This window comes from Diabrotica virgifera, chromosome 9 (assembly GCF_917563875.1).
Source record: "Diabrotica virgifera virgifera chromosome 9, PGI_DIABVI_V3a".
In the NCBI taxonomy this organism is placed as follows: Eukaryota; Metazoa; Arthropoda; class Insecta; order Coleoptera; family Chrysomelidae; genus Diabrotica; species Diabrotica virgifera.
Genome location: NC_065451.1, coordinates 62,175,353 through 62,191,896, shown reverse-complemented (window position 1 = coordinate 62,191,896; position 16,544 = coordinate 62,175,353). Strand labels below are relative to the sequence as shown.

The window sequence follows — 16,544 nt, the reverse complement described above, 5'->3', positions numbered from 1 at the left end:
CCCTAAGAACGAAAGTAATTCCGAAATGTATAAACAATATACGCTTTTAAAGGTTCATGACTACGTTTTCAGCATTTGGAACCACTGTGCATCGTGCCTAAAATGATTAAGAAATTTCACCTATAGCGGCTCTTAGTCTAAGTAATTATAGTATAGTCCATGTTATGAGGCAGTTTTTTGCGGATTCATGTTCAAAAATGTTACCTTTTAAATAAGTAAGAAGAGTGTTGGACGAAACTTTTGGGCAGAAATCGTATAAACTATTGTTTTCAACAAATTCAAAAAATCACCTTTTTGCTCCGCAAATTCCAAAAATTTTTGTTTGGGTTTTTGAGTAATTTTAAACAAAAAAGATCCTTTGTCATTCTTCTCAAAAGTTGATATAGACGGGACTCTACCGTCGCCTCCGTTAGCGAAATTATTCCGATTCGATTTTTTTGCACAAGCTTACTCAAAGAGGTCTTTATAACAAATCCACAGGTGCCAGGCGGTGCCGTGGTCGAAAAATTGTTTAAACAATTTTTTTTAAACACATTCACAAAAAAAATTTTTTCATTTCGAACACATTTTTTAGGTAAATTGGATCATTTTGAGCAAAAAAGGTCTTTTGTCATTTTTCTCTAAAATTGATTTTTGTCGAGTTATACGCGATTTAAAATTTGAAAAATGCGAAAATGGCCGTTAGCGAAATTATCTTGATTAGATTTGTTTGCACAAACTTACTTAAAAAGAGTACTTATAACAAATCCATAGGGTGCCAGGCGGTACCTTGGTCGAAAAATTGTTTAAACAATTTTTTTTAACAAATTCACAAAAATAACTTTTTTTACATCGATCAAATTTTTTTTAGATAAGTTGGGTCATTCTGGACAAAAAAGGTCTGTTGTGATTTTTCTCTAAGATTGATTGTTGTCGAGTTATACTCGATTTAAAATTTGAAAAATGCGAAAATGGCCATGCAAGGCCTCGATTATAAATAACTCGATTAAAAATAATTATTTCCACCTACCTCTACCGAAAGTATACTTTTCAGGACCTGATTGTAGGGAGCAAAGTTGTACTTTTCTTCCCTAGGGAGGAAAAGTAAAAGTGACGGCATGGTATTTCATTCATGAAATATAACTTATTGACGCCCTGTACAATATCTATTTCTATTACGTAAGTATCTATACATTTTAACGTTTATTTATAAAACACCCTGTCTTTTGCAGAATGGTAAAAAACAGTAAATTGTTATTGTGATTTAACAATGTTTACATTAATAATTTGACTTATATTTGACAGTTGACAGTTATATTGTACCTACTTGTTAGTTTTAGTTTTAATAAATTTTGTTGGTTAGTTACATAAATAAATTAAGTAAGAATGAAAAAATGACTTGTTATTTGAGGAAGGTGGAAAAACCATATGTATAACATGGGAGTAAAGTGCCTTTTCCTCCCTTGAATGATTACTGCCCTCCGCTACGCGTCGGGCAGTAAACTTCATTCTCGGGAGGAAAAGTAGCACTTTCCTCCCTTGTTATACAACTAGCTTTATATAGAGCTTATTGTTAATAAGTAACAATAACAGCTCTGTAATAAAATAATGACAAAAATTTCTTCAGGATCTTGTAGGGAGGCTTTACAATTAAACTTTTGGTCTCTTTCTGACTTTTCTAATAATAATTTTTAACCGAGTTATTAAGCCTTCAAAATGGCTATTTTCGCGTTTTTCAAATTTTAAACCATGTATAATTCGACAACAATAAATTTTAAAGAAAAATCACAAGAGACCTTTTTTGCTCAGAATAAACCAAAGAATCCAAAAAAAAATATTTGCCCGAAGTAAAAAAATTGATTTTTTAAATTTGTTTAAAAAATTTTTTTTAACAATTTTCCGACCGCCGTACCGTCTGGCACACTGTGAATTTGTTATAAAGACCTCTTTTGAGCAAGTTTGTGCAAAAAAAAACAATTCGGAATAATTTACCTAACACGGGCCTGGACGAAATACGTCTAATACGAGAATACAGCCTGGACTAAATGTTTTATTACTTTAGTTTAACGTCATCCTAAATATTCGTCTTTATTGCATCCTCTGGCAACATCTAGATCGTTTGGCGAACGGTTTATAAGAAACACTTAATAAATAACTTTCATATTTACTTACCTCCGTGCCAAATCAATAACATGAGCGAACGGTTTTTCCCAGCAATACATTTTAATCACCTGAATACCGGAGATAATCTCGTTCATTAGTTTGACCCTTTCGTCCGTCCTCAAAGCTGTTTTCAGACGCATCACAGACATTTTTTTGGCTAACCAAACTGAAAATAATAATAAATACTTGATTTTTCTGATAATAAGATGAATAATGGCAGTTTTTTTAGAAAATATTAAAAAACTACCTTGAATAATTATGACACCTTACGCTTCGATTGAATCAAAGCACTGCAATGATTAAACGAAATTTGTGTCTAGTTTTAAATAAAGTCACAAAACCATTATATACCCCATTCCACGAATATACGACTCTCTTGGATTATCGCGACAACGAATATTTTACTGTGCAAAATATAAAGAACAAAAGTAAATTGCAAATTATATTGTTGTTTATTGGAGAAATTATCGGAGCAAAATACTTTCGTACTTCTTCCAAAGAAATCCAAAACAGCCGTATATTCGTGGAATACACCACAGCTGAAATTAATACAAAAAACTGGGGTTTAAATATCTTCGTTTCACCTATATAGTTCAAGTAATGAATCTTAAAATAGGGCAACACCTCGCAATTTTTACAGAATGGATAGATTTGCTTGAAAATTTGAGAATAAGCAGTGAATAGTCCAAGGATCAAAATATATATCATGCCAAAAGGCGCTTTTACGATGGGGGTGGTTGCCACTCCATCTCGGGGGTGGAAATTTTTATTATATTTTGACCGCAAGAGTTGGTAAAAGCATTCATTATAAGCAAAAATTATTCTAGACATTTTTTTGATAAAATTAATAGTTTTCGATTTATTCGCTATCGAAAAAGTTAGTTTTGTATCGAAAAAATCAATGTTTTTAATCAGTTTTCTTCTAATAACTCAAAAAGTTTTCCTTTTATCAAAACAACTTTACTTAACAAAAATGTACCTACCTTTTGAAAAATAAACAGAACCGTTTTTTTTTTAATTTTCTTTAAGACCAATATTACTCGAGCTATACTTTATTATATATGTTGGATCTTCTTCGTCAAATACTAAATATTGTAGTTTCAAAGTCAAAGGACGGGAAAACTATGCATTTTTCGAGAATAACTTGTTGAAACTAATTTAAAGTATTTAAAAATATGTGTCTCCAGAAATAAAAAAAATATCTAGCTAAAAAAATTAAGTGACATAATGAAAAGAATGTCAGTCCCTATTTTTTTCAGCAAAAAAGTGATCGTAAAAAACCCCCTAATCACCACTCTAATTAAAATTTGTCATTGACCTGATTTGGTTTTCTTGATTTATGTATTGTTTATAGGTTCTAGAAGTTTTATCGGCTTAGAATGATTAGTTTTTAAAAAAAGATGGAGTTACAAGCGAATAATGTGTTTTTGTAGGTTGGTAAAAAATGCCCCTTCCTTCATAATAGAAAAAGTAGCATCAGAGATACGACTAAATATTTAAATATGAAATTGTAGCTTATTTAATTCCCAACAACTTGGTTTGCAAAAAATTTTTTAAGACAAAAATTTAGTGAGCTGTTGACAATTAAAACTTGTAATATCATGCAAACACCACCTTTACCAACCCTTTCAATGCCACCTCTGTTTATGACTGAGAATTTTAAAAGGATTTATTATTAAAGCCTACAAAATTCTTTTTTAGAAAACTTTCTAAGATAAAAAATAAAAAGTTACGGTTAAAAGATCAATATACCTACTTTTTGAAAAAAAAAGGAGAAATCCAAGTGGAAGCATAATAATGTAAGTTAGCGACGTTTTTAGTCATTGGCCTTATTTATTCCTTTTTATTTATGTATTATTAATAGATTCTAGAAGTTTGCTGGCTTAGAATGATTAGTTTAAAAAAAAACTAAAGTTTAAGCGAATAAGGAATGTTTGCAATTTGGTAAAAAATGCAATTTTCTTCAGAATAGAAAGATTAGCATTAGAGATACGAAAAAATGTTTAAAAATGAAATTGTTGGTAATTTAATTCCCAAGAACTTGCTTTGATAAAATTTGTTCTACGGCAAAAATTGAGTGAATCGTAAATGAGTATACCATCGAAAAACATTGATTTTTTAGATATAAAACTAACACTTGTGGGTCAGGCCATGGAATTTGGGTGTCTACATTGTAAAAATGGCGTGCACCCATCCTCCATGCTATGGCATGCTGGACGAGCCATAGAGTCTGTAGTCAACACGCCGATGTATGAGCGGGACCACAAAGTGTATCAATACTCATACCTTTATGGAACGCACCTGGCGGATCATAAGGGCCTTCACATTTTACTCTTCTTCAACTTGTCTTGAGTGAAATGTGTTTAATCTTTCCTATCAGCCTCTCTTGGCTAACTCTTGTTTTTTCCGACCCCGAATGGCTATTAGGTTTCCGAGGGCAGACGGGTCACTATATTTCTTTCTGTTACATACTCTTGACTAAGGGAGTAAACCCTAACAGAAAATCCTGGTCCTCCTGGTAGGGGGTTAGGGCGTAGGGCCTGCTCCTCTACACCTGTAAAAAACTAACTGCAAAAAATTCTAAAATCCAGCCTCGGAATACGGACGGAAAAAAACGAAGACGACGTAGCAAACGAACAAGGACTCTGAATATAAACACATGGAATATCCAAGGGTGGAGAACTAAGTAAGACGAAGTCATGGCAGAAGTAAAGAAAATAAAATCAGATATCACAGTTCTCACCGAAACAAAGAAAAAAGGCCAAGGAAGTGAAGATATAGGAGGTTTTATCCATATTTATAGTGGAGTAGAAAAAGACAAGAGAGCACAAGCAGGGGTATCAATATTGATAAAAAAAGACTTAAAAGGAAACCTGAAAAGCTGGGAACAGATCAATGAGAGAATTATTAGAGTATCTATTACGTGGAAAGGGCACGACCTCGAAATCATTGGAATATATGCTCCGTCAGAAAATGCATCAAAAACAGCTAAACAAATATTCTACGAGACCTTATCAGAACTTATAGAAAATATAAATAGCCGCAAAGAAATTGTGCTGTTGGGAGATTTTAATGCTTGGACAGGAAAAAAAATAAATGACAAAGTTGTGGGAAAATACGGTGATGCTAAAACAAATGAAAATGGGGAACATTTAATCGAATCTGCGAACAGCACTCTCTGAAAATTCTAAACGGATTCTACCAACATAAAAACATACATAGGTATACCTGGGTCCAACCAACGAGAAATACCAAGTCAATTATAGATTATGTTATCACCAAACAAGAAACACACATACAAGTTGAAGACGTAAGATTATTAAGAGGACCGGAATGTGGAACTGACCACTTTATGGTAAGATCAAAATGTTTTCTACAGTATCGACCACGACTACTACATCAAAATGACAACCAACCAGCTCAATCAAAATCACTCGAGACGGATCTACGTAAATACAATATTAATGCACTGCAAAACGACTCAACATCATTTTTATATAAGCTGCGGCTTAGCCAAAAATTTTCGAACCTGACCTACTCCTCAGCCCAGAATACATATAACGAGATATTAAATAAAATCAATGAAGCAGCTTATGAAGCGCTCGGCACAGTGGAAAGGAACAAAAAGAATACTCCATTCTGGTGGACAGATGACATTGCTAATGCAGTACATAACAAGAAACAAGCGTATCAAAAATGGCTGCAAACCAGATGACGCAGATGATAGACGAACGTATGCAAGATCAAACAGAGAAGTAAAAAATCTAGTAATGAAAGCAAAAAATAATTCCTGGGAAAGTAAATGCGAAGAGCTCAACAAATATATAGGGTCAACAAGATCAAGAGAAGCATGGAAAACGATAAAAAATCTGAGAACAAACAGAAAAGAGACTAGTAGAAGAAAGATCTTGGATCGAACATTACTCGCAACTTTTGACTGAAACAAGACCGCAATTCACGAACATCAGTACAACAACATATGAAGTAGAATACGATGAAGACGATGAAATAACAGTACAGGAAGTCGAGAATGCAATACGAACTCTAAAAAATCGAAAGTCATGCGGACCACAAGGAATACCGAACGAATTACTAAAACACAGCCCACAAGTATTACGAGAACTACTTGCGTATGTTTTCACCTTATTCTATAAAGGTCATGATTTACCACATGAGTGGACAAAAGCACATATTAACAATATATACAAAAAAGGAGATAGAAAAAATTGTTCAAACTACAGGGGGCTTAGTGTCATAAACTCACTCTCGAGACTCTATGGAAAAATAATAAAAAATAAAATTGAAAAAGAGATGACAGATGTAGAAGAACAAAATGGCTTTCGTGCAGGCAGATCCTGTATGGACAGCATATTTTCTATAAAGCAAGTTATTGAGAAAAGATTAGTCCACAACCTTTCCACCCATATAGTTTTTATTGATCTGACAAAGGCATACGATAGTGTACCACTTTCAATGCTCTGGATAGCAATGGAAAAACAAGGAATAAGCAAAAAAAAATATACAAGCAGTACAACAGCTTTACAAAAATATGACGGTAAACATTAAAACTGGAAACAAATTAACGAGAGAAATTCCTATTAGTAAGGGCCTAAAGCAAGGCTGCTGCATGGCACCTACACTCTTTAAAATATATTTAAATGAGGCACTCTCACTGTGGAGAAGAAAGTGCTGCAATATGGGCATCCCAATCGATGACGATAGATTGTACACAATACACTTCGCTGACGACCAAGCCATTCTAGCTGAAGACGAGAGTGATATAGACTATATGCTCAGAAAACTGGAAAAGGAGTACACTAAGTGGGGCCTTACAATTAATATACAAAAAACCGAGTACTTAGTTGTAGGAGAAACACCAGAACGTCTACAAATTGAAATGGGAACTATAAATCCAACAGAAGTCTTCAAATACTTAGGAGTCCAAATATCTTCAAAAGCAGGGAGTAACGACGAAATACATTCCAGGATTGGCCAAGCAAGATCAGCCACCAGACAGCTACACGGACTATTGTGGAGTAATAAAATAACAAAAGAAAATAAAAGAAGAATGTATAAAACAATAATAGAAAGTATTGGGTTGTACGGCGCTGAACTCTGGGAAATCAACCAAAGAAACAAGTCAAAAATCAAGGCGATGGAAATGAACTATTGGAGACGATGTTGCCGACTCACTAGACTTGATAGGGTGAGAAACGAAGATATTAGGAGACAAATGGAAATCGATCTAGATATAATAGACACAATCGAAGCCAAAAGACTTAACTGGTATGGACACCTTCAGAGAATGCCTGAAAATAGATGGCCGAAAAAAATAGAAAAATGGACTCCACCCACAAGAAGAAAACGAGGTAGACCAAGACGATCCTGGAGAGAAGATGTCGAAGATGCAATGACCGACAGAGACTTAAAAACTGAAGATTGCTTCGACAGAAATCGCTGGAAATTAGGATGCGAGAAGCGGCGACAGCTGTAGAAGACTCGCTTATTATATTATATAACTAACACTTTCGATAGTGAATAAATCAAAAACTATTAATTTTATCAAAAAAATGTATAGAACATTTTTTGCTTAGAATCAATGTTTTTATTACCGTTTGTGGTCAAAATATAATAAAAAATTTCCAACCACGAGATGGGGCGGCAACCACCCCCATGGTAAAAGCGCCTGTCGGCATCATATAGATTTTGATCCATGGACTATCCACTACTTACTCTCACATTTTCAAGCAAATTGATCTATTCTGTAAAAATTGCGAGGTGAAAAATTTCAGTTTCTGGACTACTAATTTTTTACCCGCTTTTGTACTTTCCACATCGACATCATTAAAATAGTTTCTTCTTCACGTGCCATATCAGAATTATCCGATATTGGCGATCACCATTGCGAAGGCTTCTCGATCTTCTGCAATATGGAATAATTGTCCTGCATTTGATATCTGAGTCCATTCACGAATGTTTTTTAACCAAGAAACTTGTTTTCTTCCTACAGGTCTACGGCACTCTATTTTGACTTTAAGGATCAGTTGTAATATTTTATATCGACTTCCCCTCACTATATGTCCCAGATAAGACATTTTTCGATGTTTAACACTCTTTAGCCGTTCTCTATCTTTGTTGGCCCTCTTTAGTACTTCTTCATTAGTTTTTCTTGCTGTCCAGGGTATCTTCAGCATCCGTCTATGAATCCACATTTCCAATGCTTCAATTCTGTTCATGATAGTTACGATACCGTTTTTATCGATTATATCGTTGAACTAATACAAACCAGACTACAAATGCCTTCATTGTGAATATGTACAAATACAAACATTTTTCTAATGTTTTTTAGATGAAACTATTGCTCATCCTAGCGCATTTACTTTTGCTCTAGCATAGTGTAGCTTCAGGTATTTCACGCCAAGTGTGCCAGCCTTATCTTACCCACTAAACATCTCTATCTCTTATGCCGGATTTATACTCAGCATTTGCCACTGTTAATGCCACTGTCAGAAATATTGCCCGAAATACGATATCGACGCGAGTGAAGTGTTCACACCAGTCCTTACCAATGTCGGCAATGTCCACATTCATGACCTCACAAGCAGCGGCAGCGCGAGTGAGCTATTTACAAATTCACGCTGCCCACTTCCCTGTCCAATTCCCTGTCCAACAGGACTGAGTGTAAATCCGGTATTACGGCATACTCGGGACTACTCTTATCGAGTGTAACTTCAAGTACATATGTCGCTTTTGTCTTTATCCTATTTGTTCAGTTGCTTATGTTCTTTTAGCTTTCACTCCGAGTATGTCGCTTTTGTCTCTGTTCTGTATATTATGTTCTTTAGTTTTGCCTATTTTGTTGCATCCTCTAATATTCATTTTATTTTTTATAATTTCCGTGGTACTCTTTACTGTTATGTTAAAGTATTCTGTGCTAGCTATAACTTCCTTCGTTGTGTTTTCAGGTGTGACCCTTCCTATCTTTTTACCAGTTCTTCGCACACACATTATACATCGATCATCAGTGGTCTTTTTAATTCTAATATAGTAGGTCCTATGACCTGTCAAAAATTGTGTGAAATAAAAATTGGTAGTCTAAATTTGCAGTTAATCCAGGTTTCTTTGTTGGGGATGAGCGTCCTCCTCCAATTTGTTTTAGTTCTTTTTACGGACCCCCCTCTCTACTAATGTGTCACACTGTTTTTCTGCTTTCCTTCCTGATCTTCTTTATAACCCTGTTATTTTTATTATATATAGTCACCCTATCATTTACTATTAACTGGATTGGTGCAACTCCTCATATAACTTGTACTGTACTTCTTTGTCCTCAGCATTCTTCTTCTTTCAATGCACGCCTCACCACACTCTTACTTAAGCAGCGTTTAGACGCCGTGATAAATGAGAGCAATTTATTGTGACGGTAAATTGCTACTGTTTATTGATTTTTTTAGAGCTTGTTTAGACGCTGCGATATATTGTAGCGATTGATTATAAATTGAAACAACTCGATCGTTACATTAAATTGCTCGCATTTATAGCGGCGTCTAAACCAGCGATAAATCGCTGCGATGTACCGTTTACACACGACGATAAATTGAAACAACTCGATCGTTACGATAAATTCCTCGCATTTATCGCGGCGCCTAAACGCTGCCTTATCTTTACTTTCAGGCCTTCCTCAACTATTCGATCACATATAGACAACATTATTTTTATCCATTTTTTGTTGAACTTATACATACTAACTTTTCGTTTTACATTATTACCGGTTTCTGCACAATAAAGACAAACGAGCAATACGCCTAACAACTGAAGTTAACAGTTTTCGTGCAACTTCTTTTGATTTTTTCCAATTTGCGCATATATGACTATTTATCTTCATCCAGATTAGGAATATCATTGGTAAGGGTAAAGTACCGGTCCCAATACAGTACCCTGTGGTAGTTCTGTCTTGATCTTTTTTGGTTCTGAGTATGTATCCTCTTGTTTAACTATAAAGAATCTTTTTTAATAACTATTTAAGGTGTAGGATTCTAGTAGTTGAAAATATTGTATTGTAAATATAATTTGTAAATGGAGCCTTCATGTTATTCTATATCAAATGCTTACGCTATATCTAGAAATACTGATGATTTTTTTCTTCCAATGTTTTTTCTGTTAAATGTGTTATTCTACGAACTTGCTGATATTTTGAAGATGTGAGCTACATGCATTATAATTTTAAGTTATTTTTATATTAACACACATATATACAACACATAAATATTGAATGACTACTCTGTATTCCAGTAAAATCGCAGTAGTAGAGCATCGTGAGCGGCCGTGGAGTAACGGCAATACCGCTGGCCTCATACGCCAGTGCACGTGGGTTCAAGCACTGCCAAAGACAAACCATTTTCATTTCCAATAATGACACGAGCCGTCTCACCGTGCCTCGAAGAGCACGTTAAGCCGTCGGTCCCCCTGGGCTAGTGTACATCGGCACTAGTTACTTGAAACAGGGTTAAATATGTAAATGCCGCCGGAACTGTCCGAAAGGATCTCCCCGGCAAAAATGCCATACAATATTATTATTATTATAGTAGAGCTGTGTCTAAACTGTTGGAACGATTAATCTACAACAGAATTAATTAAAACATATTTGGATTGCTACTTATAGAGCAAGCAGGGTTCAGACCTAACACCAGCTACACACATCAGATCTTATCCCTAACAACACATATTGAGGCAGGTTTTCAAAGAAGGCAAAAAACATCCGTTGCTTTCATTGACCCATCAGCTGCATGCGATACCGTCTGGAGACAAGGACTAATCTGCAAACTAATCCGTGCTATCCCGTATCAAAAGGTGACCAAACTCACCGACAGACCTTTTTAGGTCACAATGGGCAGCTTAAAAAGTACCCAAATGAAGCTCAGGAATGATCTGAGACAGGGAACTGTTTTGGCACCCTTACTGTTTAATTTATACATCGTGGACAATTTCGCAGAACTTTGGCTACGCTGATGATTGGGCCGCTGCAGCAAGACATAATAACATGGATGTTACAGAAACAATAATGACGGATGACCTTGCCGTTATGGGTGAATACTTTCGCTAATGCAGGCTACGGCCCAATGCAACGAAAACCGAAGTATGCTGTTTCCATCTGAATAATGCCCAAGCCAATAAAAAACTCTCCGTTCACTTTGAAAACAGACTATTCACTCATAATTCAATACCAAAATATCTTGGAGTGACTCTTGACAGAATTTCAAGTTTTTAAGAACACCTACAAAGAATGGCAGAAAAACTGAAGACGCAAAATAACATAATCCAAAAGCTGTGTGGCACCACATGAGGATCCTCAGTCTCCGTACTCAGGTCATCCGCTCTCGGACTTGTATACTCGGCGGCTGAATATGTTTCCCCGGTATGGCTCAATAGCAAACACACGAAGATTATTGACACCCAATTAAACCAGACAATTCGAATGATCTTAGGTACAATTAGACCAACACCGTACTATTGGTTTCCCATTCAGAGTTACATTCCAGCTCCTAAACTACGAAGAAGTCACTCATTCTCAGAGTATATCGAAAAATCGAGGCTAAGCATCAACTAGCCATCCACCATGATAAGCTTGCTATCGAAATGAACAGACTATGCTCCACATATCCTCCATTGTTGAGGGCCACCTCCTTACATCAGGAACATTTCGACCTCACCAATGCTTGGATAAGACAATGGGAGAGCAACTCACCACAGGAAGCACATCCAATGGCCTGTATCGATCAGAAACTGCTAGGCTTTGAACTGTCCCGCAAAACATGAACAACGCTAAACAGAATAAGAAAAAGCAGACAGCTGACAGCTTACACAGTTGTGGAAAATCCCTTACTCTTGAGTGTGACTGTGGTGCGCAACGACAGATCGTCAGTCACATTGTTGAAGAATGTCCCCGAAGGCGGATTCCCTGGAGTTTTTGATGAGTTCCCGAATGCGACCAAAAGTGTTTTACATAATACTAATGCATTAGATGTTTCTTTGTAATACTCATGTAACGTTTTGTATTGCTTTTTAATTAAATGTTCTTATTGTATGCCATATGATAAAAATAAAATCGCAATAGTATACTTACTTTGAAGCGGGACGAACGCCACTAGGAACGCCATACCAAAAAAGGCACTCACTCCAATCTCTCTATACAATAGCCACGTCCCAAGAGCGACTTGGATTGGCCCTATCCAGGCGTAATGAGTCAAACCAAATAACTGGTCAAATTTGCTTACGTCATTGGATAATAAATTTACTAATTGACCTACAGTAGTGTTTCCTAAAAGAGAAAAATACTTTTTCAGAGTTTTTTTTATGAATATTCATTCAAATTACACGATATGTTTATTAGATTTTAAACAAGTCTAATTTACCAACCCCATGCACGAATACTATATCCACCATTGGGCACCACCCAAGATGGCAGATATAGGAATGCCTCTCAGATATGGGTGGTACCGAGGAAATGAAATACTCGGGGTGGACAGGGAATTTCATGGTAAACGGATAGGTAAGTACGTAGTTTCTTTTTCTTGAAACCAAGACAAAATAGCCACAATTTTGTAAGGACACGGAGTTCACTGATGATGGACTGATAAGTCCGAAAACGTTCCTTCTGAACAATGAATGTAATCCTTTTGGATTTTTAGAATCTTAATTCTTAATTACCTAAATTTTATACCAACTACACCAGTTTACGTTAAGTTATTTAACTAGATGATATACTGCCAACTTCCGGGAACTATCCCGTTTTATTAAAAGTTAAAAGTTGACCATGGTTAAAATAAGCAACAGTGGATGACGGAAGAGACATTGAATTTAATGTATGCAAGAAGAAAATATCTTCTTCTTCTTCTTCATGTGCCTTGTCCGTTGCGGACGTTGGCTATCATCATAGCAATTTTAATTTTGTTTGCGTCGTTTCTAAATAACTCGATCGATGTTAGTCCAAATCATTGGCGTAAGTTTTGAAGCCATGAGTGTCTTCTTCCGGGTCCGCGTTTGCTTTTTATTTTACCCTGTATTATCAGTTGGAGTATATGATATTTATCATGTCTCATAATATGACCGAGGTATTCAAGTTTCCGTTTCTTAATTGTGAAAGAGATTTCTTTTTGTTTTCCCATTCGGCGCAGTACCTCTACGTTGGTGATGTGACTCGTCCAGGATATTTTGAGGATACATCGATACACCCACATTTCGAATGACTCCAGGTTTCTCATTAATGTTTTCGTCAGTATCCATGCCTCTGCGCCACGCAGCAAGACTGGAAATACATAGCACTTTAGCAGCCGCATTTTTAGTGGGAGAGATATGTCGGAATGGGTGAATATATTTTTCATGTTGTTAAATGTTGCTCTGGCTTTCTCAGTTCTAGATCGTATTTCGGTTGTTTGATCCCATTTCGAATTGATGACTGTTCCAAGGTATATACACAAGTAAACGTGTTCAATTAGTTGGTTTTTTATTTTCAATTGTCTGGCAGGTTTTTGAGTTTTCCTGACCAGCATCCATTTTGTTTTATTTATGATGAGGTTAAGTCCTCTTTCTTCACTCGCTCTTTGTACTCTGTCCATAAGATACTGAAGTTCATCGATATTACTGGCAAGGACGACTGTATCGTCCGCATATCGGATGTTATTTGTCAATTCTCCATTGATTTTTATGCCTTCGTTTGCTTCATCCCGTGCTTTTTTAAAAATTTGTTCGGAGTAAATATTAAAAAGGATAGGGGAGAGAACACATCCCTGTCGCACACCTTTTCTGATATCAATGCTCTCTGTGGACGCATTGCCGACTTCTACCCTGGCTGACTGATTCTAGTAGAGACTTGTCACAATTCGGATGTCCTTATCATCAATTCCTATGCTTTGTAGAATTTCAATTGGTTGGTCATGTCTCACATTGTCAAAGGCTTTCGAGTAATCTACAACGCACAAAGCGTTCCTAAAACCAAATTGTGACTCATTGATTTTCGCTTTACACTTGTTGTAGTATGATTTTGGTGAAGACTTTGGTGATATGATTAATTAGGCTTATCAGTCTATGTTGGTCACACAATTTAGTGTTTGGTTTTTTACGAATGGCCACGAAGGTTCATTGTAGCCAATTTTTTCGGAATTCTGCCGCCTAAGAAAATATAAGAATGCTAATCTGACAGAATACAAAAAGTTAAATAGTATTATTCGAAGAAAGATAAGATCAGCTAAGTCAGAGTTGCATAAACAAAAATGTAAAGCGAGCTCCACACTCTAGCCGAAGTCGATCGAGGTTTAACAAGTACGAGAGTGTAGACGGCCACTTTGTACAACTTTGCCTCACTTCGTTCTAATTCCATTCTCTGTCGGTCTGGCGCGTCCGAGTCAAAGGGATCTTGGTCGGTATCGCACCGCTCTTTCTCGGTATCACACTTCCTCGCGAAGTAGAACGAGTGGGTATTGACGGTACTTCGGACTTCGGCCAACTTTGGCGAAGTAACTTCGCGCCGAGAGTGTGGAGCCCGTTTAAAGAAATTGAGAACTACGAGCGTATCTACGACCCATTCAATATGTACAAAAAACTGAAAGAAGTTGCAGGACTAAATAAAAAATGTAAAACTCCACTAATCTCGAAGATAAAAATGGAAAAATTATAATCGATATCGAAGGACAACTAATACGATGGACTGAATATATAAAAGAATTATTCGATGATGAAAGAAGCGAACTGGAAACGCTAAATGACATAAGCTGTCCTCCAATAACTAAGGAAGAAGTGCAATACGCTATAAAGAATGCAAAATGGCAAGGCGATCGAACCACATGGAATTTACGTAGAAACACTAAAGCTTTTAGGTGCCGAGGGCATAAAGATATTTACGAAATTATTCAACGAAAGCGGAAAAATTCCTAAAGACTGGCTTAAATCCTCATTTATTGTTGTACTACCAAAAAACACACAGCAACAAAATGCAGCAACTATCGCACCATTAGCCTAATGAGTCATGTATTGAATTGAAAACTTTTCTCAGAATAATGCATCAAAGAACATATAAAAAAATTGAGGACAGAATCTCAAGTAGGTACTCAATTCGGTTTTCGCTGTGGCCTTGGAACGCGTGATGCACTATTTGCAACCCACGTTTTAATTCAAAGATGCAGAGATGTAAGTCATGACGTTTTCATGTGCGCGATTGATTTTGAGAAGGTTCTTGATAAAGTTCGCCATGAAAAAATATTCTCAAGACTTGCGGTCTGGACGGTAGGGACATTAGAATAATCGCAAATTTGTATTGGGGCCAGAGTCCAGGCTGCATGAGTTAGGGTTGGAAATCAGTGCTCTGAAGAAGTAAAAATCAAGCGTGGAGTTCGACAAGGCTGTAGATTGTCACCAATGCTGTTTAATCTTTACGCTGAAGCAATCTTAAATGAAGTGTTGGAAAACGCAAAAGAGGGCATACTCATTAATGGCGTGCTTATGAACAATATCAGATACGCAGATGACACCTTGTTAGTGACAGGATCAATTGAACATCTTCAAGCGTTATTGAACCAAATGGTGGGTATATATGAACGTAAAATACTGGCGTGATATATTGGACTCAAACTCAACGCAAGAAAAACAAAGTTTATGGTTATTAGTAAACAGGCAGCCGTAAATAATAATAACTATAATGTAACAATTGGTAATGACTCTATTGAACGCGTAAGTTATCTTTTATATCTGGGTACTCATATTAATGAAAGCTGGAACCCTAGTACAGAAATAAAAAGTAGAATTGCCAAAACAAGAACAAGTTTTATGAATTTTAAGAAAATCCGGTGCAGTCATGATCTCCAATTTGGAAATCAGCATAAGAATAGTTCGATGCTATATATTCCCAGTAATATTTTACGGGGTTGAAGAATGGAACTTGACAGAATCGCTTTTAAAAAACCTAGAAACATTTGAGATGTGGGTCTTACCGCCGTATTCTGAAGATCAGTTGGGTAGAAAGAATCACAAACGAAAGGGTTTTGCAACGTTTGAATAAAAGTTGTGAAGTAGTGAACACGGTTAAATGGCGTAAATTGAAATACTTTGGTCATATAATGCGTCACCCAGAAAAATATGATATATTTCACCTTGTCATGCAAGGTAAAATAATGGGAAAAAGAAGTGTGGGCCGCCGTACAACTTCTTGGCTTAAAAAGCTACGCCAATGGTTTGGGAAAACTAGCACTGAATTATTTCGTGCGGCTGTAAATAAGACAATGATTGTCAACATGCTAGGAAATATGAGAGTCAACGATCGGCAAGCGGTCTCGGCACCTTAAGAAGAAGAAGATGGTTAAAATGCAAAGTTTATTATACTTACAGCTTGGATTATAAAAAAAATACCTGGGTAT

General features: G+C 36.2%; 1 protein-coding gene across 1 annotated transcript in view; it reads right to left on the bottom strand.

Moving 5' to 3' along the window:
* LOC114325185 (probable multidrug resistance-associated protein lethal(2)03659) overlaps positions 1-16,544 on the bottom strand; it is a 276,165-nt gene that overhangs the window by 90,164 nt on the left and 169,457 nt on the right. The window contains exons 4-5 of the mRNA XM_028273181.2: positions 12,263-12,457; positions 2,152-2,308 (exon numbers count right to left, since the gene is read on the bottom strand). Coding sequence (XP_028128982.2) covers positions 2,152-2,308; positions 12,263-12,457 — 352 coding nt within the window. The remainder of the gene's footprint in view (positions 1-2,151; positions 2,309-12,262; positions 12,458-16,544) is intronic.